Source organism: Giraffa tippelskirchi, chromosome 13 (assembly GCF_054371585.1).
Source record: "Giraffa tippelskirchi isolate mGirTip1 chromosome 13, T2T-mGirTip1v1.2.pri, whole genome shotgun sequence".
NCBI classification, from domain to species: Eukaryota; Metazoa; Chordata; class Mammalia; order Artiodactyla; family Giraffidae; genus Giraffa; species Giraffa tippelskirchi.
In genome coordinates, this window is record NC_137287.1 from 8,685,145 (window position 1) to 8,707,906 (window position 22,762).

General features: G+C 55.4%; 2 protein-coding genes across 2 annotated transcripts in view; one reads left to right on the forward strand and one right to left on the reverse strand.

The window, feature by feature from the left end:
- CLDN4 (claudin 4) overlaps positions 1-17,303 on the forward strand; it is a 47,217-nt gene extending 29,914 nt beyond the window's left edge. The window contains exons 4-6 of the mRNA XM_081557912.1: positions 1,035-1,181; positions 1,744-1,809; positions 15,459-17,303. Coding sequence (XP_081414038.1) covers positions 15,823-16,452 — 630 coding nt within the window. The 5' untranslated portion in view covers positions 1,035-1,181; positions 1,744-1,809; positions 15,459-15,822 and the 3' untranslated portion in view covers positions 16,453-17,303. The remainder of the gene's footprint in view (positions 1-1,034; positions 1,182-1,743; positions 1,810-15,458) is intronic.
- Positions 17,304-18,182: 879 nt separating this feature from the next.
- On the reverse strand, positions 18,183-22,452 carry METTL27 (methyltransferase like 27). The gene is given in 7 exon segments (XM_081557908.1): positions 18,183-18,447; positions 18,449-18,578; positions 20,577-20,669; positions 21,030-21,165; positions 21,378-21,506; positions 22,029-22,146; positions 22,418-22,452. Coding segments are annotated over 6 exon segments (810 nt in total). The 5' UTR covers position 22,146; positions 22,418-22,452; the 3' UTR covers positions 18,183-18,242.
- Between the last annotated feature and the right edge of the window lie 310 nt (positions 22,453-22,762).

A 22,762-nucleotide genomic window follows, 5' to 3' on the forward strand; every position in this document is an offset into this window, starting at 1 on the left:
GTGGATGAGAAATGGTAATTGCAATTTGCCTTTAGAAATAAACTAAACATCTATATGAGAAGAAAACTGTAAAACTTTTAGAAGAACATAGAAACTATCTCTATTTCTTGGGGCTGGAAAGCATTTCTAAATATGATACAAAAGTATATAAAAAAGAAAAAATTGATAAGTTCGGATACATTTAAAAAACTAGTATGATAAAAGACAATAAAAATTTTTAAAAAATAAACTAGGTAATTTGCCATTGTAATTTGCCTTTCTGTAATTGTTAGTGAGGTTGAACACTTATATGATGCCAGTTCATAGCCTTGGTCTATCTTTCTAATAGGTTGTCTTTTTCTTTATAGATTAATAGAAATTCCCTACTTATTCTGATTACTAACCATTTGTTGGCTATACAGATTTGATATGACTTATTTTTTTAAATAGATGTTTATTTCGTATTAGTTTTTGCATGCAAAGTCTTTTCTGTGGCATGCAAGGCTCTTGAGCTATGGCATGGGGGATCTAATTCCTGACCAGGTGTCAAATCCAAGCATTGGGAGTATGGAGTCTTTAGCCACTGGTCCACCAGGGAAGTGGTGCCTAGCTTATTTGTAAAAAAAAAAAAAAAAAATTATTGCCTTGTATCATGCCAGTTTTTAAAATGTACTCAAATTTATCAGTTTTTTTTCTTTTTTACATACTTTTGTATCTTGTTTAGAAACACTTTCCAGCCCCAAGAAATATAGTTCCTGTTTTCATCTAAAATTTTTATAGTTTTCTTCTCGTGTAGATGTTTAGTTTATTTCTAATATCTACATTGTTGTTATTGTTGAGTCCCTAAGTCATGGCCGACTCTTTTGCAACCCCACGGACTGTAGCCTGCCAGGCTCCTCTGTCTGTCTGTGGGATTTGCCAGGCAAGAATACTGGAGTGGGTTGCCATTTCCTTCTCTGGGGGATCTTCCTCACCCAGGGATGGAACCCGCATCTCCTGCATTGGTAGGCGGATTCTTTACCACTGAGCCACGAGTGTAACCCATGTATCTACAGGGAGACCTTTTTGAGAAGAGATAGGCCTTGCCCTGGGACGTCTCAGTCTGAAGCAGATAATCGCATATACTGGGAGCAGATGTCACACCAAGGAACAAAAACGGCCCCTGTACTCAGGTGCTGGAGATTCCAGGGGCAATTGAAGAGGTAATTTTGCAGCTGGCTCTTGTTACATGGACACCTGTGCTGAGATACTACAATTATGTGTGTTTTCTGAGATGGAGCCTAAGGCCAGGAAAACAATTAGGTGCAGGAGGCACCTAAGGAGGCAGTTAGGACAGGGGTGGTGGCATCTTAGAATCTGGTGAAACTTGGCCCTGGGCCGGTTAAAACCCAATCTGTCCTTTCTCTCCTCACCAGCAAGGTTGGGGTCCCCCTGCCACACTCATTCGGCATCCCCTCGACTTCTGCCTCCCTCATGAACCTCTTAAACTGGCCAACTGAGAAACCAAACTGGTTCAGGGCCAGCGGGTCAGACTCACCCACCCCCGGGTCTGGCTGAGTCTGTGAGCTGGTCTTCAGGCTCTCTGGGGGCTGTGTTTTGCTGAGTGGTGGAGGTGGGCTGGGTCCTGGGGGCCCTGGGGGTTGCCGCGGGTTGAGGGGGTGTTTATTTCTGGGTGGGGAGGTTTGGGTTTGGGTTTAGCCCGTGGGTGTGTGTCTGCGTGGGTTTGTTTGTGTTTGCGTGAGAGGGTGTGTGTTTCTCTCCCAGGGTGTCCACAGTTCCGGGCATGGTCTGTCCCTCCCTGTGGGTGACGCCGACGGCAGGAGACCTGAGGTAAGAGTGGCCTGGGTGGGGTGGAGCCGTGTTTTCTCGGCCTGGCTGGTCGGCTGCTTTGGGGTAATTCCCAGGCTCTGGGGTGTCAGGAGCCTGGGAGGGAGGCATGAGTCACTCCTCCCCTCCCACTGTCCTAGAGAAACTTCTTCCCTGTCCCCGGGGCCAGGTTTCGCCAGGAGCCATAAAGAGGCCCTGCGCAAGCCTCTTCGGTTTTCAGGTAGGTGGCTGAAACCCAGCCCCGGGGCTGCCTCGGAGCTGAGCCGAGGGCGCCGCCCAGATGGGATCCGGCGGCCTAGACCCACCCCTCAGGCTCTCCCGGGTCTTTTCTGTGTCCTGAATATTCTGTCCCACTCCGGTAGGCCCTCCCCCTACTGAGCCCCTCCCCTCACTGAGCCCCTCCCCTCACTGAGCCGCACTCCCCCCACTGAGCCCCTCCCCCCACTGAGCCCCTCCCTTCACGGAGGCCCCCTCCCCTCACTGAGCCCCCTCCCCCTCACTGAGCCCCTCCCCTCACTGAGCCCCCCTCCCCTCACTGAGCCCCCTCCCCTCACTGAGCCCCTCCCTTCACTGAGCCCCTCCCCTCACTGAACCCCACTCCCCTCACGGAGCCCCCCTCCCCTCACTGAGCCCCCCTCCCCCGACTGAGCTCCTCCCCAACTGAGCCCCTCCCCTCACGGAGCCCCCCTCCCCTCACTGAGCCCCCCTCCCTTCACTGAGCCCCTCCCCTCATGGAGCCCCTCCCCTCACGGAGCCCCTCCCCTCACTGAGCCCCCCTCGCCTCACTGAGCCCCCCTCCCCTCACTGAGCCCCCCTTCCCCTCACTGAGCCCCTCCCTTCACTGAGCCCCTCCCCTCAGTGAGCCCCCCTCCCCTCACTGAGCCCCCCTTCCCCTCACGGAGCCCCTCCCCTCACTGAGCCCCCCTCCCCTCACTGAGCCCCTCCCCTCACTGAGCCCCTCCCCCGACTGAGCCCCTCCCCAACTGAGCCCCTCCCCTCACTGAGCCCCTCCCCTCACTGAGCCCCCCTTCCCCTCACTGAGCCCCTCCCCTCACAAGGACCCCTCTCCGAGTCCGCTCTCTGCACCCCGTCTCTTCATCAAGCTCTTTCTCCCTGGGGGGCCACGGGCATAACCGGGGGCGGGCGGGGCTCAGGGCAGCGGTGGGTTGTGTCTGTGCCAGCTTGTCTTCCGTCTGGCTGGCTCTCCAGTGCATCACGAACATGAGGGCCAGTGTTCCCGCTATCTTCCCAGGCCCAGGGCCTCGATGGGGAGGAGGGGAGACCAGGGGGCTGTGACTGCCATCACCCCGGGGGGCTCCTGGACAGCCCCTGCCTCCCCTCCCCTTCCTTCTCTCTCCTCACACAGGCACACGTTCACCTGCCTACCTGTCCTCCCCCCACACACCACCCTCCTCCGTGGAGGGCCCGGGAGAAGTCCCCCTCCTCACTCCTGGACCCCTGGTTCTCGGGTCCGTCGGAGCCCTTAATCTAGGCGCCCCCGCCCCATCCGACCCGGCAGACCCCCATGCGGCACCTGGGCTTTCCTTGGGGACTCAGAGGCGGGCTGCAGTAACGGCCGGCTCCACTGGGGGGCCCTCCTCTGCTGCTGGGGCACAGCCATCCGTCCGTCAGGTATGGGCTACTCCCGGCCGGTGGACCTCACAGTCCTGCCCTGGATGGCCGCCTCCCCGGCCTCTGCCTCAGGGCCTCGGCCACACTGGCTGTGCCCTCCGCCGACACCCAAGGGCGTCCACCTCAGGCCTGTCCAGCAGGGCCCTCCCTGGGGAAGACGGGCCTCTGCCATGCAGACAGCTCTGATAAGCTTCTGTTTTTCATCAGAGTGAAAAAAATCTGTAAACTCTAATGGCTCACCACTGAACCCCTTCCCTTCGCTGAACCTCAATTTAGGGGTACCTTGCAAGGCCGCATCACTTTTCTGATGGTCACAGCTCTTCATTCCTCCACCCTCTTTGTGTGCGTGTCGATTCAGGCGTGTCTGACTCATTGGGACCGTATGGATGGTAGCTTGCCAGGCTCCTCTGTCCATGGGATTCTCCAGGCCAGAATACTGGAGTGGGTTGCCATACCCTCCTCCAGGGGATCTTCCTGACCTAGGGGTCGAACCCGGGTCTTTCACATCTCCTGCATTGGCAGGCGGCTTCTTTACCACTAGTGCCACCTGGAAAGCTTCCTTCGGCAGGACGGATTTTTGAAATTCCCATCCACAGGCGGAGTATGCCTCAGAGGCTGCAGTGGCCACAAGCAAACACATGGGGGCGCCACCTGAGAGGGCCAGGCACAGAGACGGACACACAGCCATTGTGTCCCCCTCCACACCACTACCCTCTTCTGGCATGCGGCGGACGTCCAGGGCCTCTGTCTCCTGGCTGGGCGTCCCAGCTCATTCTGGACAGGGGGTGGGGGGAGGGAACGTTGCCTAGGACAGGCACCCCGAATTTCCACTATCCTGCTATGTCCCCCCACTCTTTACCCCAGCCCGGCACCATCTGACCGCTCCTGCATGTCCACAGCGGGACTGGCAACCCTTGAAGACAGGGCCTGACAGTTTCTGAGTTTCTCTCCAGCTCGAGGAAGCTCTGGGTTCAGTCACATCTTGAAAACAAACAAACTTGAGCAGTCTTAATGCTTGTTGCAGTGGTTACAAACACTGCTGTGGTTTCAGACAGTTCTGGGTTCAAATCCTGCCTCCACGAGCTGTGTGACCTGGTGGAAGTCACTTTAAATGCTCTAAGCTTTGGTTTCTACATTAGTAGACTGGGACAATATTCCCCTCACTCCCCTTTTTCAATGTTTATTTTTCAAAGAAAAAAAGCAGCAGCCAATTGGAAACCTATGTATTCTTCAATTCCAATTTTGTTTAATTTAGAAATGACTTACTGATCCAGTGTTTTAAACGCTCCTCTTTCCTCTTTAAATATTTATCTTCTACTTGTGTTGAATTCTTCAAAGGAGATTGTTTCAGTATATATCTCCAGGTCCTTGCTTTGCTACTTTTCTCAAATACATAAAGAAAAATAAAAATGCAAAATGCAATTCCATAGTGCACTTGTGCACGTTAAGGGCTCCAATCATCAAAAATAGAAAAGAGGGGACTTCCCTGGTGGTTCAGTGGCTAAGACTCTGTGCCCCCAATGCAGGGGGACCTGGGTTCCATATCTAATCAGGGAACTAGATCCTACATGCTGTAACTAAGAGTTCACATGCTGCAACTAAAGATCCCATGTGCTGCAACTAAGACACGGAATAACCAAATAAATAAAAGCAAAATATTTGTTAAAAATAGACAAAGGAAAACTTTTTGGAACAGCCAGTTAAGTGAATTAAAAAAAGAAAACTCATATGAATTTGGCTTCGTTGGGGCAGAAATCCATTCCTATTATCCATCACAGGGTTGTGGAGGGTAACAGAGGTTGTGTGGGGCCTTCCTGGCACCTGATAGGCATTTGACAAGTTATCATTATTATTTTCAGAGCAGCTCTACTGATATATTGGGTTGGCCAAAAAGTTCAATTTGTTTTTAAGTAAAAACAAATATTTTTGGGGACCTCCCTGGTGGTGTGGTGGCCAAGACTCTGAGCTCCCAATGCAGGGGGCCCGGGTTCAATCCCTGGTCAAGGAACTATATCCCACGTGCCTCAACTGAGACCTGGTGCAGCCAAATACATAAGTAATACATATTAAAAAAAGACAATTTTCATTTTCACCAGGAACTTTATTGGGCAATGTAAAACTGTGGTGCTGGAGAAGACACTTGAGAGTCCCTTGGAAAGCAAGGAGATCAGACCAGTCAGTCCTAAAGGAAATCTACCTTGAATACTCATTGGAAAGACTGATGCTGAAGTTGAAGGTCCAATACTTTGGCCACCTGATGGGAAGAGCCAGCTCATTGGAAAAGACCCTGATGCTGGGAAAGAGTGAAGGCAAGAGGAGAAGGGGGTGACAGAGAATGAGATGGCTGGATGGCATCACTGACTCAATGGACATGAGTTTGAGCAAACTCCAGGAGATACTGAAGGTCAGGGACACTTGGCGGAAAAGAGTCGGACACAACTTAGCAAGTGAATGACAACAGTTCACTAACTGAACGAACATTTTGGCCAACCCAATAATTCACATACTATACAATCCAATCATTTAAAGTGTGTAACAAAATGGTTTTTTAGCCTATTCAGAGTTATGCAACCATAACCACAGTCAGTTTTAGAACATTTTCATCATACCGAAGAGCAACCCCGTACCCTCTATGACCCTACCCCATGTCCTCTCCAGCCCTAAGTCACTCATCTATTTTCTGTCTCTATGCTGCTGCTGCTGCTAAGTCGCTTCAGTCGTGTCTGACTCCGTACGACCCCATAGACGGCAGCCCACCAGGCTCCTTCGTCCCTGGGATTCTCCAGGCAAGAATATTGGAGTGGGTTGCCATTTTCTCCAGTGCATGAAAGTGAAAAGTGAAAGTGAAGTCGCTCAGTCGTGTCTGACTCTTCGCGACCCCATGGGCTGCAGCCTACCAGGCTCCTCCGTCCATGAGGTTTCCCAGGCAAGAGTACTGGAGTGGGGTGCCATTGACTTCTCCGTTCTGTCTCTATAGATTTGCCTATTACAGATGTTTCATGTAAACAGAATCATGTACTATGTGACCTTTCTGTCTGACACTTGCATTTAGCGTGTTTTCAAGGTTCATCCACGTTGTAGCGTATATGAGCACTTCATTCCTTTTTATGGCTGAAAAATAATTCCAATGAATGAATATTGCCCACTTGGTTGATCAGTTTATCCTCTGATGGCCCCTTGGGTTGTTTCCCCTTTGGCTATTGGAATTGTGCTGCTGTGAACATTCAGGCAGTTATTATTAATAATAATAAGGCAATATAATATATTATTAATATATTGTATTATCATTAATAATATATTAATGATACATTATTAATGAATAATAAGATAATGAGGCCTGAGTTCCCCAGACTGTCCAGAGCACAGAGAAGGGAAAGAGCCGGGGGCAGGTCATTTTGTACCAGATTTATCCCAGAGGGTGGTCCCGGGCCACAGAGTTACATGGGATGGGGGGGGTCCACCTCCCCGTCAGCAGGGAAGCCTGGTGTATACAGATATGATTCAGGATATGAATGTGGCGGAGAAGGCTGGGCCAGACTTCAGTACAGGGGAAGGATGTTGGTGCTTGGGTTAGAGTTCTGTGGGTGAGTTGGGGTTGAGAGCAAGTGGGTATGGAGGGTGAAGCCTGTGGGAGGCCAGCGAGGAGGATGAGGAAACAATGGCTGGTGTGAGTGTGTGTGAGTGATTATTGCCACATCCGTTTGCCTTTGCTCTCTCCCCTTCCCCATTCCCAGCAGCAATAGGTCAGGCTTGGGACTGCGGTGGGGTGGTAAAAAGAGTCACGGTCTCCCTGAGCTTGACCTTGAGGGAAAGGCCAAGGTCAAGAAGAGCTGGGAGTTGGTGTTCTGGACTGGGGACAGGCGGAATGGATGTGGGAGAGATTCCTCCATTGGGAAGCAATGACTGTGGGGTGTGGGTGACTTGAGAGTGTGCCCTGTCAGGTGTCAGAGAAAGTTCCTACTGTGTGCTCCTACTGTGCATCCAGCACTGTTCACATGATTCACTTTTTAGTTGATGACCGTAGGGTTCCTGGCCAGTGATTTCTGATGCCTGGGTGTGGCTGGGAGGTCACTGAGCCCCAGGCCCTGAAGGGGCCACCCACTCTGGAGCTTGGAGGTTTCCAGGGCAACCAGGGCTTGGCCTTGACTTATGATTCAAGAAAGCATTTCTCTCAGTGTCCTGGGATGTTGGGTTTCCCTGATCAGACATGGAGCTGCAGGAAGATCTGAGGTTGAGAACATTTGCTTCATACCAAAGAAATGTTAGCCAGCCTGGCAAAGAATTGGAATGAAGTCGGTTAAAAGAAAATAAACACATGAGACCCTTGGTGTACACCCGCGTGTGTGGGGGCAGCTTCATGCCGATGTGTGTGGTCTTAGTGGGCCCTGGGGGTGGACAGCTGTGGGGTGATGCTGAGGGGCAGGGACACCAAGCCAGTGGCAGCTGGCCAGCCCCCCGGGCACCTGCAGTCCCTCAGGATAATTGGAGGGAGGCAGGGAGTGGACGGGCAGAGAAGGGAGGGTGGGACCAAGGACCTTGCATGAGCTCTCAGGCCCACGACAGAAGCTCAAACCATGCAGGGTAAGCCCTGCTATAAAAAGCACATTGAAAAGGAAAAAAAGTTCAAACTAACCACAAGCGTGGCTGCTACCAGCTGATGGGGCAGGTCGGGGCTGGCTGCACCCTTCCCAAGGGCTAGACTGATCCAGACCTGGGAGCCAGCAAAGAGTGAGGGCTGGGTCAGAGGGTGCACCCGGCAGCAGGACAAAGATCTGGCCGATGAACTAGGCCCCAAGAGGGCCAGGGGTCAGGACCTGTGGGTGATGTCTCCCCCATCCATGCCTGGAGGCACTCGAACAGGAGAAAGGCTGGAGGGGCCCAAAGGTGAGGCCTGGGAGCCTTCTCACCGGGAGGGGAGCGTAATTAATATGATCTCTGAGTCACCTGGGGCTGGGGTGCCACTCGTGATCCTTAGACTTCTGGCTTGGTCCCTGGCTTGTCACCCTTGACTCACTGGCTACCTACCTGGGAGTACTCTGGGTGGCTTACTGGTTTCTCTCTTCCTCTCAGTGTGTCATGGAAGCAGAGATAGCTTTTCTGTAAGGCGGAGTCATCAGGTGTAAGCTGCCCAGGCTGCTGGGAAGGAAAACATAATAGGTTCCAGGATCCTCTGGGGTCTCCATGGAGTTCTCATTTCATGTTCCAGAGGTCTCCACTGGAAGGATGAGGAGGAAGTGAGTCAAGGAGACTCCAGCTCCGGGCTCTGTCCACTGGGAGAGCTCGGACTGTCTTGACATGAGGCCAGCAGGGCTGCTTTGGGGTCAAGATGTCCCCTAATGTCCTAAGGCTCCATCCATGTCTCTTCCCATCCAGTTAAGAAGTCACAGCTAGCTGGGCCTGCCCTTGCCTGTCCATGACTCCTCTGGGCCTCCAAGCTTTAAGCTGAGTACTAGTGGTTTTTCCTGATGTGCCCAACTTGCCTTCCAGACTCCACAAGCCCCCCAAAAGTCACCCTCCCAGTCTCCCCTGATCCTCTTTTTAGAGAACTCTCTCCTTTCCATAGACTTCCATGCTTTTACTCTCCTTTCACAGCTCTCCTCTCCCCTTCTCTCTCCTCCAGGATGTCTGCCTGGGACCTCAAGATGCTGCTGACTGTGGCTCCTCCAAAGACCACACAGAGTGGCTTCTCTGGGCTAGGGAATTGTCTGTGGAGATCAGGGGGTCTCAAGGTCAGTTGTCATTCATTTGCTCAGTTGTGTCTGACTCTTTGTGACCCCATGGACTGCAGCACACCAGGCTTCCCTGTCCTTCACCATCTCCCGGAGTTTGCTCAAATTCATATCCATTGACCTCAGGGTCAGGCACTGGCTCAATTCCCCACTGTTCTCAATATTTTCGTGGCCCTGGAATGTCACATGAGTTCTCCGAGCCTTAGTTTTCTCATCTCTGAAATGCCCTGCATGGTTTTATAGTGAGATATGATAACTTGTTGTAATACTAAGGCACGTAGCCTACTGCCTGGCCCAACTCTTGCTGACCAGTGGGAAGAGAGACTTGGTTGGAAGGAGGATTCTCTGGGTAGGGGGGTCGAGAGGGGTCAAGTATGGAATGGGCAGGACTGATCCCTCCAAAGGGTTATCGGGTCCTCAGGAATCCCCTGGCCTTTAGGTCCTCTTCTTCCTCTGCTTCTGGAAAATGGAAATCTTACAACCAGGAAACAGGGGTTGCTCTGAAGTGAGGTAGGGGAAGCAGGAGGGAGGGATGGAGGTGGGGTGGGAGGAAAGGAGTTCTCCTGTCCCTGCGATGGGCCTCTCTGAGAAGTAGGGGACAGCTTGTGAAGAGCAGACAGCAGGGTGGGATGGTGGGGATGGCTCCAGTCTTGCATAAATACGGGCTCTTTAAACCTGCCAGGCAGAAGCTCGACTCAGGAGGACCAATTTAATGGAAAGTAATCAAAAACAGGTGGCTCAGTGATAAAGAATCCACCTGCCAAGGCAGGAGATGCAGGAGGGGCAGGTTACGTCCCTGGGTGGGGAAGATCCCCTGGAGAAGAAAATGGCAACCCAGTGCAGTATTCTTGCCTGGGGAATCCCATGGACAGAGAAGCCTGGCGGGCTACAGTCCATGGGGTCGAAAAACAATTAAAAACTCATTTTCACTCGGTCTTTCAGTCTCCTCCCCTTCACAGAACCCTTCCCCCCATCTGAGACCCTCTCTCTAACCAAGCCCATTCAGAGCACTTGCAACCCCCACTCAGCCCCGCCTGGCCTGCGTGCTCTCTCTCTCTCTCTCTGAACCCATCTCCACCCCCACCTCACCCCTCATCCTTCCATCCTGTCCCCGGAAGTGCCTGCCTTGCCTGGACTATGGGACTGTAACCAGCAGCAAGTTCTTGCTTCTCCTCCTTGGAGATGCCACCCCATCCCCGCCTTCTCCCTGCACACACGTGGGGCCCAGCCTGGGGGCAGCACTGGCTCAGCCAGTCCGGCCAGGCTGGGCAGCTGGGCCTCTTGTGCAACCAGGCCTGTCATTACCCCCTCCTCCCGTAGGGAGGAAGGCCACCGGTGTGGGCTGCCAGGCCGCAGGCGAAAGGGCTACCCGCTCAACCGAGGGCCTGGCCTCCACTTCTGAGCCCAGAGCCCGTGGCTTTCTAGGGCCTGGGCTGGACCCTCCAGACCCCTGTCAGGGCAGCCACAAGAATCTCAGTGGACTAAGTGGGCCTTGATTCCGTGTTTTCACGGAGCCTCCCAGAGTCTCAGAGGGAGATGCTGTCGTCCTCCTTGCCCAGATGAGAAAATTGGTTGAGCGAGTTTGAATCGATAGCCCAGTATCACAGAATCGGTAGTGACAGAGCTGGGACTCAACTGAAGGAGGGCTGGAGTCGTCTTAGATGAGAGCCATGAAGACACCACATTCTGCTCCAGATTCCGAAAGTACCAGCTGGGGACCTAGCCCTCCCAACCAGCGCTGGGTCTTCCCTGCTGAAATCTCCATCATTGCTAGAGCCATCAAGAGGTGGCCAGTGCACACTGGCCTGGGTCTGGAAGTGAACACCCGTTTGCTGAAAGCATCTAGGAGATCCTGCTTCCAGGACAATCCAGGGAGATGGCTCACAAACGACTCAGTGACATAATCTTTACACTCACAGGGAATTAGGACACCCCTTTGCAGATTATTTACTGAAACTTAAACAAATTTTTAACTTAATGACATTGTCTGTGGTTAAAAAACAACAGGATCTTAACTTGTGTCCATGGGCAGAGAAGTTAATGAACTCCTGCAAAAACAAGTCATTTAGAACCAACTTTCGGCTAGACTAATTTTTCAGCTGAGAGTGAAACTGCTTCTTTTTTTCTTCAAAAAAGCCATTTGGTTTTATACTGATCAAAATGTTATGTCTGGTAGGGGAAGAATAAACTTTTTTGTTTTTTTCTTGGCTGCGCCGCACAGCATGTGGGATCTTAGTTCCCTGACCAGGGATGGAAACTGCACTCTTGCGTTCGAAGCATGGAGTGTTTAACTGCTGGATGGCTAAGGAAATCCCAAGAAGAATAACTTTAAGTTGACACTGAATTACTGGCTTTGGAGTCCCAGGTCCCAGAAGATGAGTGAAGGGGCCACGACCTGGCTCTGCTTGACCCTCAGAGATTCTTCTGGATGACTGGCAGGGTTCTGGTGGACCCGCACAGACTAGGGAGGGACAAAGAAGGTTCAGAAGGCAGCAGGGTGCCTCAGGGTTGGATGAGACACTTTATCTGTCCCTTTCCCAGGGACATTCAGGAAGCTGGGCACGGGCACTGTGTGTGTGTTTGTGTGTGTGGTGATCAAAGACTTGGCTGAGCCCCTGGGGCCCTGGGGACCCTGGTCTGAGAAGTCCTAGTGGAACCACAGCTGAGGGGCTGTTGGTTTGGGACATGAACTTGGCTCTTTCCTCCTCAAGCTTTTTAGTTCATGAAACGTTTTCATATCCTCATCTTATTTCACATCTGGGAGAGGTGCTAACGCCTTCAGTTTTAAGGTGATGCCCAGATGTGGGGCTGGCTTCCCCCAAGGTCACAGGGCTGGTGAGAGGTTACCGGCAGGGATGGGTGAGATTATCTGGTTGGGAAGGAGGGTTATCATAGATTTAAAAAACCCAGCATGTGGTGGCTCAGTGGTAAAGAACCCGCCCGCCAAGGCAGGAGAAGCAGGTTTGATTCCTGGGTTAGGAAGATCCCCTTGAGAAAGAAATGGCCACCCACTCCAGTATTCTTGCCTGGAAAATCCCATGGACAGAGGAGCCTGGTGGGCTACAGTGCATGGGGTCACAAAAGAGTCGGACACAACTTAGCAACTCAACAAGTGTAAGACACAATTCTATTGGCATAAAATTAGTGTCTGTTGGGAGAAAGAAAAAGAAGTGCTAACCCTGCCCTCCCAGCCTCAAAAGCAAAAGTGATGAATGGCAGACACATTATTAAAGTGTCACAGTGAAAGGCTGTCTAAGCTGTTGGGAGGACCAGGCTTGGGGAGCCAGAGTGGGTGTAGCAGAAGTGTTCTGGCTTCACTGGTGTTTTTCCTTTTCCTGGGAGGGACCCAGCCAGTGTCTCCTGGCATAAATGAAGCATCAACAAATATCTCTCCAGCTCCACTCATGTGCAGAGGGTTCATGGCTCCCCCAGGGCCTGCTCCTGATTCTCTTTCACACCTGGGCACCTCCAGCTCTGCCTGAGCTCCCCTGCAGACCACTCCCCCACTCCCCGCTGCCCTGGGCTTGTCCTCTGCTTGGGGCTCTCCTGCAGCTGTCCACTCCTCTAGCTCTCAGCCCCTCCCCCACCTCTGATGTGCTTGGCTGAGCTGGGTAGGGAAGTACAGCTTCTTAGTCACTTCTGTTGGGCCACACATAGAAAGTTCTAGGGCCTGTGTGCTTCTCCACCCCAACTCCTGCTTCTCCAAGTGCCAGCTGATGGTGTCCCAGAACAAGAGCCGGAAGTTGGCGGGGGCTGTCGTGGGGTGAATGAAGGTCTGGCCATCTGGCCAATTCACTCCTGTAGGCAGAAACCGTACAGAAGGGCTGGGATGACCGGCCCGCCCTATGTTGGGCTAGCCCTCCCCCTCCCCAGCCCTCTTTGGGCCTCAGTTTACCTGTCTGTGCAGAGGCAGTAAGAGTCCTTGCCCGGCTCACTGATGGGCAGGCTGTGATGAGGTCATCCCAGAGAAGCACTTATCGTGCGTCTCAAAGGGTAGTTATCTCTGTTGCTCAGTCCACAGCCTGTTTGCGTGCCGTTCCTCAAAGCCTTGTAAGGAAAACGCCAGGAAGGCGTGGTGCTGGCAGAAACCATCCCTGTTTGTGTTGCTGTGTGTGCCTGGGAGTGAGGGGGGTGGGGGAGGTGAACCGGAACAACACCTCCGGCTTTACCAAGCACCCAGTATGTGTCAACCTGGGCACTGAGCTCTGAGATTGAATATCCTCAGGAGCCCCCAGCATTGTCCAGCCCCAGGCCTGAGGCCCTGGGGTGGCGGCTGGGTGTCTAATCCGACCCAGACAGTGTTCCTTGAGCTTCCTGAAAGAGAGCTTGCGTGACTTGGGTGGAAGCCTTCTGTAAGCTATCTGAAGTGTGCTGATGGCCGGTGGAGCCCCCAGCCTTATAGGGGAGACCAAAGTGTTTCCAGTCAACCACAGTACAGGACTTCAGCTTCTCCATCAAGCTAGATGATCCCTGCCAGCCTGTGGTTCCATGGGCCATCAGCATGCTTCAGATAGCTCACAGAAGGCTTCCACCCAAATCACGCAAGCTCTCTTTCAGGAAGCTCAAGGAACACTGTCTGGGTCCGATTAGACGCCCAGCCGCCACCCCAGGGCATCAGGCATGGGGCTGGACGATGCTGGGGGCTTGGGGACTCATGGAAGCCCTGGCCCCTAGGATGAGCTCCCTGGCACGTGGGGAGCTCTGCAGCACATGGATCACGTGGGGTGCCCTTGATCCAGCCAGGGTGAGCCCGGCCACTCTCTCTCACCTCCATAATGGCCACTTCTTTAGGTTCCCAAAGTCCTCTGCCCTGAATCAGGCCCTTCCTGGTTCTCTGCCCGATTCCATCTTCATTCTGTTTCCAGAGACTCCCCTCTCTTTTATTTATTTATTTTTTTGTGTGAACCGTTTAAAAAGTCTTTGTTGAATTTGTTACAATACTGCTTCTGTTTCGTGTTTTGGTTTTTTGGCCCAGGAGGCATGTGGGGTCTTAGCTTTCTGACCAGGGATCGAACTGGCATCCCCTGCGTTGGGAAGGGAGGTCTTAACCACTGGACCACCAGAGAAGTCCCCCAGAGAGCCGCTCAGCCCTCATCCACTGCCTCTGTACACAGCCCAGGGCTTCGCGGTGCCTGAGGCAGAGATTTCTGACTCTTTCGCTCCGGCCCCTCCCCCACCCCCCCTGTCTCTGGTCAGACTGGATTCCTCTGAATCTGCTCGGTTTCCAGAACTAGCTGCATTTCCCCACCTCGGTCACTGTTCCCTGTCTCTGTTCTCCTTCGCCTAGTCCGGCTGCCTTGCCCAAGTCCAGGGGGACCCCTCCGTGGTGATTTCTGTCCTCAGAGTCCTCTGCTGCACAACCCAAGAATACAGTGCCCCCTGGAGTTGTGCCAGGCAGCTTCCCCTCCCAATCAGGCCCCCTCCCCGGCAACCCCACCTCCACCTCCATCTGATTTAACCCTCCCCTTGGACGTCCCGTGGGACTTTGCTCTCATTCTGGCTTTATCGGAGGACCGGTCTGTGTATCTTCACTAAGTAAACACCTGTTTGCTGGGCTGAAGTCCCCACGGTCTGACCCATGGCTTTCTCTTGGTGACTTCCCCCACCACCTAGTTCTGGCCGAGCCAACTTAGCTCCAGCAGCAACTGGCTGAAACTTCTGAGCTTGGGAGGCCAGGGGTGGGGTGGAGCAGGCTTCCTTCTCTCTTTGGCCCCAAAAGGCATCACCTCCAACACCCGTCCTCCGGCAGGGTTGGGAAGCCAGGTGATGGTGGTGAGAGAGGAGGGGGACCCAGGAGTCCGGGCCCCCCCAGCCCCTTGCTCCTTAAAACTGGACCTCACCAGGCCAATGTCCAGACCTCAGGTGAGGATGGTGGCTGGTGAGACTCTTAGCTATTAATAATTATCAGGCCAGTAATGAAGCTGATACAGACTCTGCCAACAGTAATCAAGGTGGGACTGCTCTTTGGCATTTCCAGGATTCTATCCTCAGACCCTCTCCCTGATGGTGGTCACACAATCCCCGACTCCCACCCCGTCCAACCATCCAAGCCTGGAACGAGGGAGCCCTGGGACGTGGGGACCCTTCTCTTCAGGCCCCCAAAACCAGCTGGGCCTGACTCCTCCTCCGGCCCCTCAGGGATGTCCAGGTGCTCGGAGGCTGTGACTCAGTGTCTGTCTCCTGGGTGACCTCAGCAGGGGCCTGGGGGCAGGGGGAAAGGGCAGTTTCCTCTGAGACTGGATCGTGACTCAGGGGCCCAGGGCTGGGACCTGAAAGTCCCTTTGTTGGCAGGCTCAGGAATCTAGAGGAACTGGTCAGGGGGCGGCTCCAAGGACTGAAACCCCTCCCTCGGCCCCCGCCCCTCCCGCGGAGCACCATATAACCACTCCAGTCTTGAGCCCGCGAGCTTGCGGCAGCAGTTGGCAGGAAGGGAACTGGTCGGGTCACACTCGCTGGGTTTGTGCCTGTGACTCTCGGGAGAGACGCCTGAAGCGGCTCCAACTGGCTTTGCCCCAGGACTCCCTCCCAGTGAAAGGCCTTGCTGCGAAGTAGAAGTAGCCGTCCGCGGCTCTTGGACTCCTACAGCCTGCAGGGCCGGATCCTCACCGCTTTTGCAGGTCTTAGACGCGCCCCGCCTCCTCGCAGACGCTGAGCCATGGCTTCCATGGGGCTGCAGGTGATGGGCATCGCTCTGGCCGTGCTGGGCTGGCTGGGCGCCATCCTGAGCTGCGCGCTGCCCATGTGGCGCGTGACGGCCTTCATCGGCAGCAACATCGTCACGTCGCAGACCATCTGGGAAGGCCTGTGGATGAACTGCGTGGTGCAGAGCACCGGCCAGATGCAGTGCAAGGTGTACGACTCGCTGCTGGCGCTGCCGCAGGACCTGCAGGCGGCCCGCGCCCTCATCGTCATCTGTATCATCCTGGCCGTGTTTGGCGTGCTGTTGTCGGTGGTGGGCGGCAAGTGCACCAACTGCGTGGATGATGAGAGCTCCAAGGCCAAGATCATGATTGTGGCCGGCGTGGTGTTCCTGCTGGCCGGCCTGCTGGTGATGGTGCCCGTGTCCTGGACGGCTAACAACATCATCCGCGACTTCTACAACCCCCTGGTGGCCTCGGGCCAGAAGCGGGAGATGGGGGCCTCGCTCTACGTGGGCTGGGCCGCCGCTGGCTTGCTGATGCTTGGGGGGGGCCTGCTCTGCTTCAACTGCCCGCCCCGCAACGACAAGCCCTACTCCGCTAAGTACTCCGCTGCCCGCTCCGCCCCAGCCAGCAACTACGTCTAAGGCGCTACTGTTGACTCTTTTTTTTTTTTCCCTTTCGTCTTTGTTTCTCCCTGGACTGAGCTCACTGCAATCTGTGACCCTAGCGGATGGCCGGGCCATGGGCAGCAGGGGACCGAGTCAACAGCCCCCAGAGCCTCCTGGCCCTCTTGGACACTTTTTCAAGGCCACCTCCAACACCAACAAGGAGGAATGGAAAAAGACTTCTGGGCCACCCTCCTCCGAATGGCTGTGGATACAGGGGGCTGGCTCCTGCTGGCCAGGACAGTTCAGCCCTGACTTTGCTTGGGCTCTGCCTCTGAGTGGGTGCTCAGTGGACGGACCATGGGGCCCGCATTGACCACCGTCCCCCTTCTTCAGTCCTCCGTGCTCCCCTCTGCCAGCATTCTCTGGCTGGGCCAGTGAGCACCTAGGCTGGGTCTTGCCCATGGAAACCTGGGGCCATGAGAATGGCCGCCGTGCTCACCTACCTGCCCTTGGAGCTTAGTTGCGCAGAGTGGACGGACAGGTTTAGAGGGGAGGGGTGGAGGTGCTACAAACTGGTTTGGGTGGTGGTGGGGGAGGAGGCCGTGGAGGTGGCCCAAGCTGCCCGCACCCCTTCCAGCCCCCAACCCCTTCCAGCCCCCAACCGTGGCCCCCGGCCCCTTGACCCTGGCCACCTCTGGATCCTCCGCCCTTGCCAAGGTCATTGGCAGCCTGGAGAGGGCAGGGGGGAACACTCTTTCTCTGGCCTTCATCTCAGGAAGTCCTGGGGCTTTCCCCTGCCTCCTACGTGGTTTCTGTTTTGTAATTTAAGCTATTTGTCACGGTAATTGCTATTATTTTCTACAATAAATGGGACCTGTGCACAGGAATTCTCTGTACTGATCTGATTTCAGTTGTGGATATGGGGCGGGGGGTGGGGTTGGAGGCCTGGGCAGGGGGTTGGTGAGGGGCAGGACCCCCGTGGAGTGGCTGGGATGGGAAGACTTACAAAACTGATATTGGGGGAACTGTGAGACATGGAAACTGGCCTCAACCTTTGCAGTCACCTTGCTCAAGCCCTCTGTCAGTGTAAAGCCCAGGGTCCTCGCGAAGTGCTGGGGACCCTAGAAGGGAGGACAGACGAGAACAGCCAGCCCTGGGGGATGGGCCACCTGCCCTCTCCCACTTTTGTTCCAGGTTTGTCTGGGCAGCCAGGCTGGTCGGCTCACCTCCCAGATCCTCTCCCCCAGCCTGTGCTCAGGCTGTCCCTGCCCTCAGCCTGGAATGTCTTTTTTCCTTCCTCCACCCTCTGAACCCTGTTAGTCCTGAAGGCCCAGCTCCACGCCTCCTCCTCCATGAAGCCTTCCCGTGGCTCCTGTATGGAGCAGTTATCATTGGCCCTGGGCACATCCCCACCAGTGCTGGTGCTGACTAGTCATCGAGGCTCTTTCACCTGCCCGGCTCTAGGGCAGCCTCCAAGCTACGCCCTGAGATCCTCTGCTCCGCATTCCGACCCCTTGAGATGAGGAAACCAAACCCAGGACACGTGAAAGTGTTTGGCCAGATGTATGAGCACGGGTTCCTGGTCTGCGGGTTAGAGGGAGAGGGCCCTCCACCCTGGGAGGAGTCGCGGAGTCGCGTCTGTGGCCCTGGCATGTCAAGGCTCAGGGATGGCCAGAGGTGGGAGCCCTCTCTTGTCCTGTTTCTTCCCTCTGTCTGCCACTGGGACAGACATCACTCTTGCAGGCAGTGAGAAAACTACAGCACCAGAGTTCTGATGCCCACTTTGGGTCTCATTTAATAGGCAGGGTTGACTCACTGGCTTCATTTTACAGGCAAAACAGAGGAGGCCCGAGGTTGGGCCTGGCTGAGGCCACAGGAGGGTTGGAGGCCAGCTGGGGGCTAGGCACCGGGCCTCCCTCCCTCGGCCTGGGCTGCCGCTTGCTTCCGGTACAGGTAGATGATGCCGGAGATGAAGCCGTTGCTGTCGGAGGTGCCAGGCCCCACCTCGAGCTCAGAGGTGGCCAGTTCCCACCGGTCTACAGGCCGGGCCACCAGGCGTTCCCATGCCCCGGCCTGCTCCAGCCTGTCCAGGGTGGCCTCCAGCGCCTCTTTGTATCGCAGGTTGGATGGGTTGGTCCTGGTGGTCAGACACACCAGCCCACCTGGGGAGGGGTGGGAGAGAAGCAGGTGAGTTGGGGAAGGGCGGGAGCCAGGGACAGGGAAGTTGGTCCCCTTCCCACTCACATCCTCACAGGCGGAAGTCCTCCCAGCTTTGAACCCAGGCCAGCTGTTTCCCATCTCCAAGCCTCTGGGGCTCACTGACCCCTCCCCCAGGCATACCCTCTTCTCCCCCAGCTTGATGGCCTCCTATGCACCCTTCAAGGCTCAAGCATCCTTTCCGCTGGGAATTCTTGGCTGAATCCCCTTGACAGAGGGGGCTACCTTCTCACCGCTCACCCAGTCTGTCTGCTGGAGGGTATGGTTGTGTCTGAACGCTCACGGGCTTTGGACCTAGAGCAAGTCCCTTCACCTCTTGGTGCCTCAGTTTCCCAGCTGGCAAAGCGAGGAAGGTTACCCCGTCTCACAGGAAGGCAACACACTCAGTAAGCGCTGGCTGAATGAATGAGTGACCTCGTCCCTCCAGGTCTTCTCTAGGCACCTACTATGTGCCCAGCACGGGCTCAGATATACTCAGGAGAGACAGGGGTCTAGAAGGCTTTCTGGAGGAGGAGGTAAGGAGCAGCAGGGTGCTACTGGTGGAGGGGGGGCTTTGTAGAGGAAAGGCTCTGAAGCAGGAGAGCCCGTGACCTTGGGCAGGCAGATTGGCCAGCTGAGGGGTCCGGCAAGCCCAGGCTGGGCGAGATGGCCTGGTCTCCTTACTGATTCAGGTGATGGAAGTTTCCTGTCCCCCTGAGCCTGATCACTACCTCTCTCTGACCCCAACACAATGTCCTTGCATCAGTCAGCCTCTGTGGTTCCCTGAGGGTGAAGCCTGCCCGGACCTGCCCTGACTTAACCACAACCCCTGCTGGGCCCTGAGGGCAGTGAAGCGGGCAGGAGTAGATGAGGTCTTGCTGGGATGGGGCACCTTCGGGGCTTCCAGATCTTGTGCTTCAGCTGGGTCTGAACCTTAACAGTCCTCATACTTCACCACTCTCCTCCCTGCCTGGGACTTCGCTTAGACTGTGCGCCTTCGTGTCAGCCCCCATGCCAGAAGTGGGAGATGCGTCTCTTCCCTGAATTCTCAGAGGACCGAGCACCCGCATTTCTGGGGCCCACCTCTGGCCTGGTCTTTTTCCCCTGGCCCCTTCCCAGGGTGTGTGGGGTGTGTATGTACCTTCTCCCCAGTCTAGAGGCTCCCATGGGGTAAGGTACGCAGTAGGAACACAGTAACCACAATCCCCACCTGCACAGCAGCCCCGTGTGTGGAGTTTATAGAAAAGTGCTTGTATCTATCAGCTCCATTTCACAGATAAGAAAACTGAGGCCGTGAAAGTGAAAGAGACACCTCTAATGGCTGGCCCTGAGTTAGTGGGGAAGCTGGAAGAGGAGGGAACTGAACTGAGCCCCTACTATGTGCCAGGATTGAAATATAGGCCTTATAGACACTGATCGAGTGAAAGTCATTTAGTCATGTCCAACTCGTTGCGATTCCATGGACTATATAGCCTGCCAGGCTCCTCTATCCATGGAATTCTCCAGGCAAGAATACTGGAGTAGGTAGTTAGTTATTCCCTTCTCCAGGGGATCTTCCTGATGCAGGGATCGAACCCACGTCTCCCGCATTGCAGGCATATTCTTTACTGTCTGAGCCATCAGGGAAGCGCTGATAGACACTACTTCACCCAATCCTCACTGCAACGCTTGTGGAGAAGGGACTGTGCCACTCTGCTTATTGGTGAGGATACAGAGGCCAAAAAGGAGTGGAGCTGCTTCTGGTTTCCCAATGGCTGGGAGGCAAGCTGACCACCTGGGTCTGTTGATGGTGGCAGCTGAGGCCGAGCCTGGGCTGGAAGCTGGTGGCTGAGACGCTAGGCTGTGTGACCCCGGACACAACCCCACCCTACACCTCGCTTGGCCCGAGGGGTTCTGAGGCTTGTGTCTGGGCGTGTGGAGAAGGGAAGGTGTGCGTGGGTGTGGTTGGGTGGGCTGCTTCTCACCTGGCTTGGTAACTCGCAGGAGCTCAGGTATCGCGCTGCAGGGCACCTGGCCGTCACTGAGGGCACCCACCATCAGCACCGCGTCGAAGGTCCCTGTGTGGGGGTGCGGATGTGGTGTGGTGGTTTGTCTTCAGTGTGGCCTCTGACCACCCTGGAGGACGGTGTTCATGGTGGGGACTGGGGAGGGACCAGGCCTGTCCTGGGGTCTGCAGGACCATGATCCCCTGGGCCATAAGGCAGCTGTGGCCCAGTCCTGGACTGAGATCAGGTCATGCAATGGAGGTTTCAGAGAAAGCATCTCAATGAGAGATTGAGGGGCTCGGTGTGGGAGGGGGATTGGGGAGGGCTAGGCAAGGGGGATGGCATCTTGGCAAAAGGAAGGGGCTTTGTCAGCTGTCAGGTGGGCTTGGTCAGAGGGTGGGCCTTGGGCTGTCAAGGGGGGAGGGGAAGTACCTTCTGCGCTGGGTAGTGGCTCCCGACCCAGGGTGCAGAGGCTGAGGCACTGGTAGAGGCCGCGGGCCCGGGCCTGGTCCAACATCCCTGGGCTTCCATCCACCCCATGCAGCTGGTGGAAGCCCCGAGCCTGCAGCTGGGGTGGGGGGCCCCACTCACAGTTCACACCTGCCACCTCCCAGGTGGGTCCCCGCACCTCGGGGGGGACAGTGGGACCCACAGTGGATGTGACCCTAGTGTCTGGAAACAGTGAGTCTGAGCAGGCAGGCAGGGATCTGGGGCTGGGGTAGTAGGAATTTTGAGCAAGTAGGGGCTGATGTGAGGGTAGAGGGTCTGGGATGATCTCACCTCTGCAGCCACGAGGCCAGTACCACAGGCCACGTCCAGGATCAGGGCAGCGTGGGGTGGACCTGGAAGGGCTTGGGTGAGGCAGTCGACTGCGAGGCAGGGAGCGCGGTACTGCAGGGCAGCCACATCCTGAGGACAGAATGCTGAGCCAACCGCCACCCCATACTGCAGCGTTTAGGGGTCCTTCTCATGGGGTAGAGTCAGCCAAGCCAAGCTGTATGTGTGTGCTGGGGGCCCAGGAGTTGGTGGAACTACAGTAAAGGGAGACCCAGGTGTGAGGTGCTTTCCTCTGCCAACGAGCCTTTTCTGTGGGCCTTGGCATCGCTCTCTGCTTAGTTCATTGTGACCCCTCACGGCACCTCTTCCAGGCAGCTCCTCTGCCTGGACTCCTGTACCTGGGTGAGGAGGGCTTGGCCCCTTATCTCTAGGGGCTGCCAATCTGGAAGAGGGTCAGAGGGCAGGGCCACTGTGGTTGGGCTGAAGAGGAGTCGGATGGAGAGCAGACAGGACTGGAGGTTGCACCCAGCTCTTACTTCACTCTCACATTCATCTCCCTGGGATGATGCTAGGCTTACTATTCCGGTTTTATAGACAGGAAAATTGAGGCCAGGTGAGAGGAGGAGGGCAGAGGTGAGAACCTGGCCGGTTTACCTGGTCATAGTTCGGAGCCCATTGGTCATAGAAGTGAAGCTTGTGGGCCAGGTCAGTGATGCCATGCGAAGCCCCAACCAGCGCACGCACCTCGGGCAGGCTCCTGCCCTCCTCCATCCTGCTGTGGGGACATGGCCCACCTCAAGCTCCACCCCGCTCCCACCCTCGTGCGGAGCAGAGGAGGCTGTCAGGACGCGACCTCTGCCCGGGCCCAATGCAATCCCATTTCACAGAGAGGGCGAGGCTGGACACCTGGGGGCTCAGGGCTGCGGAAGGGGTGTTCCCCGCGGTGCGGGGGCGGGGAGGACCTGCTCTCGTCTCCCAGTCGGCCTAGGTGAGAGGCATTCCAGGGTAGAAGGGCCCCCAAGACGTAGGTGGTCAGAACTCACCGCCAATCTGACCCGCCAGGGGGGCAGGTGGGCTCCGGAACTCTGGGCGGGGCCTGTACTGAGAGCCTGACCCCGCCCCCATCTCCCTCAATGATTGGTTTTCCGCCAAGAGAAAATGCCCAATCAGAGCAAAGCGCTGGCAACCCGCCCTCCACCACCAGCCAATGAGTTCAAAGTTCTTGGGAACGCCTTCAGCCTGGAAAGATCCCAGAATCTTCCGAGACGCTTTGAAAGGTATCCCGGTGGAAGAATATTTCTTTTTCCTCCCGGCTCCTGACGTCCTTTATGCTTCCCCAAAGCATCAGCTTTTAGGCAGTAGGAGCCTCAGAATTCCGGCAGGACAAA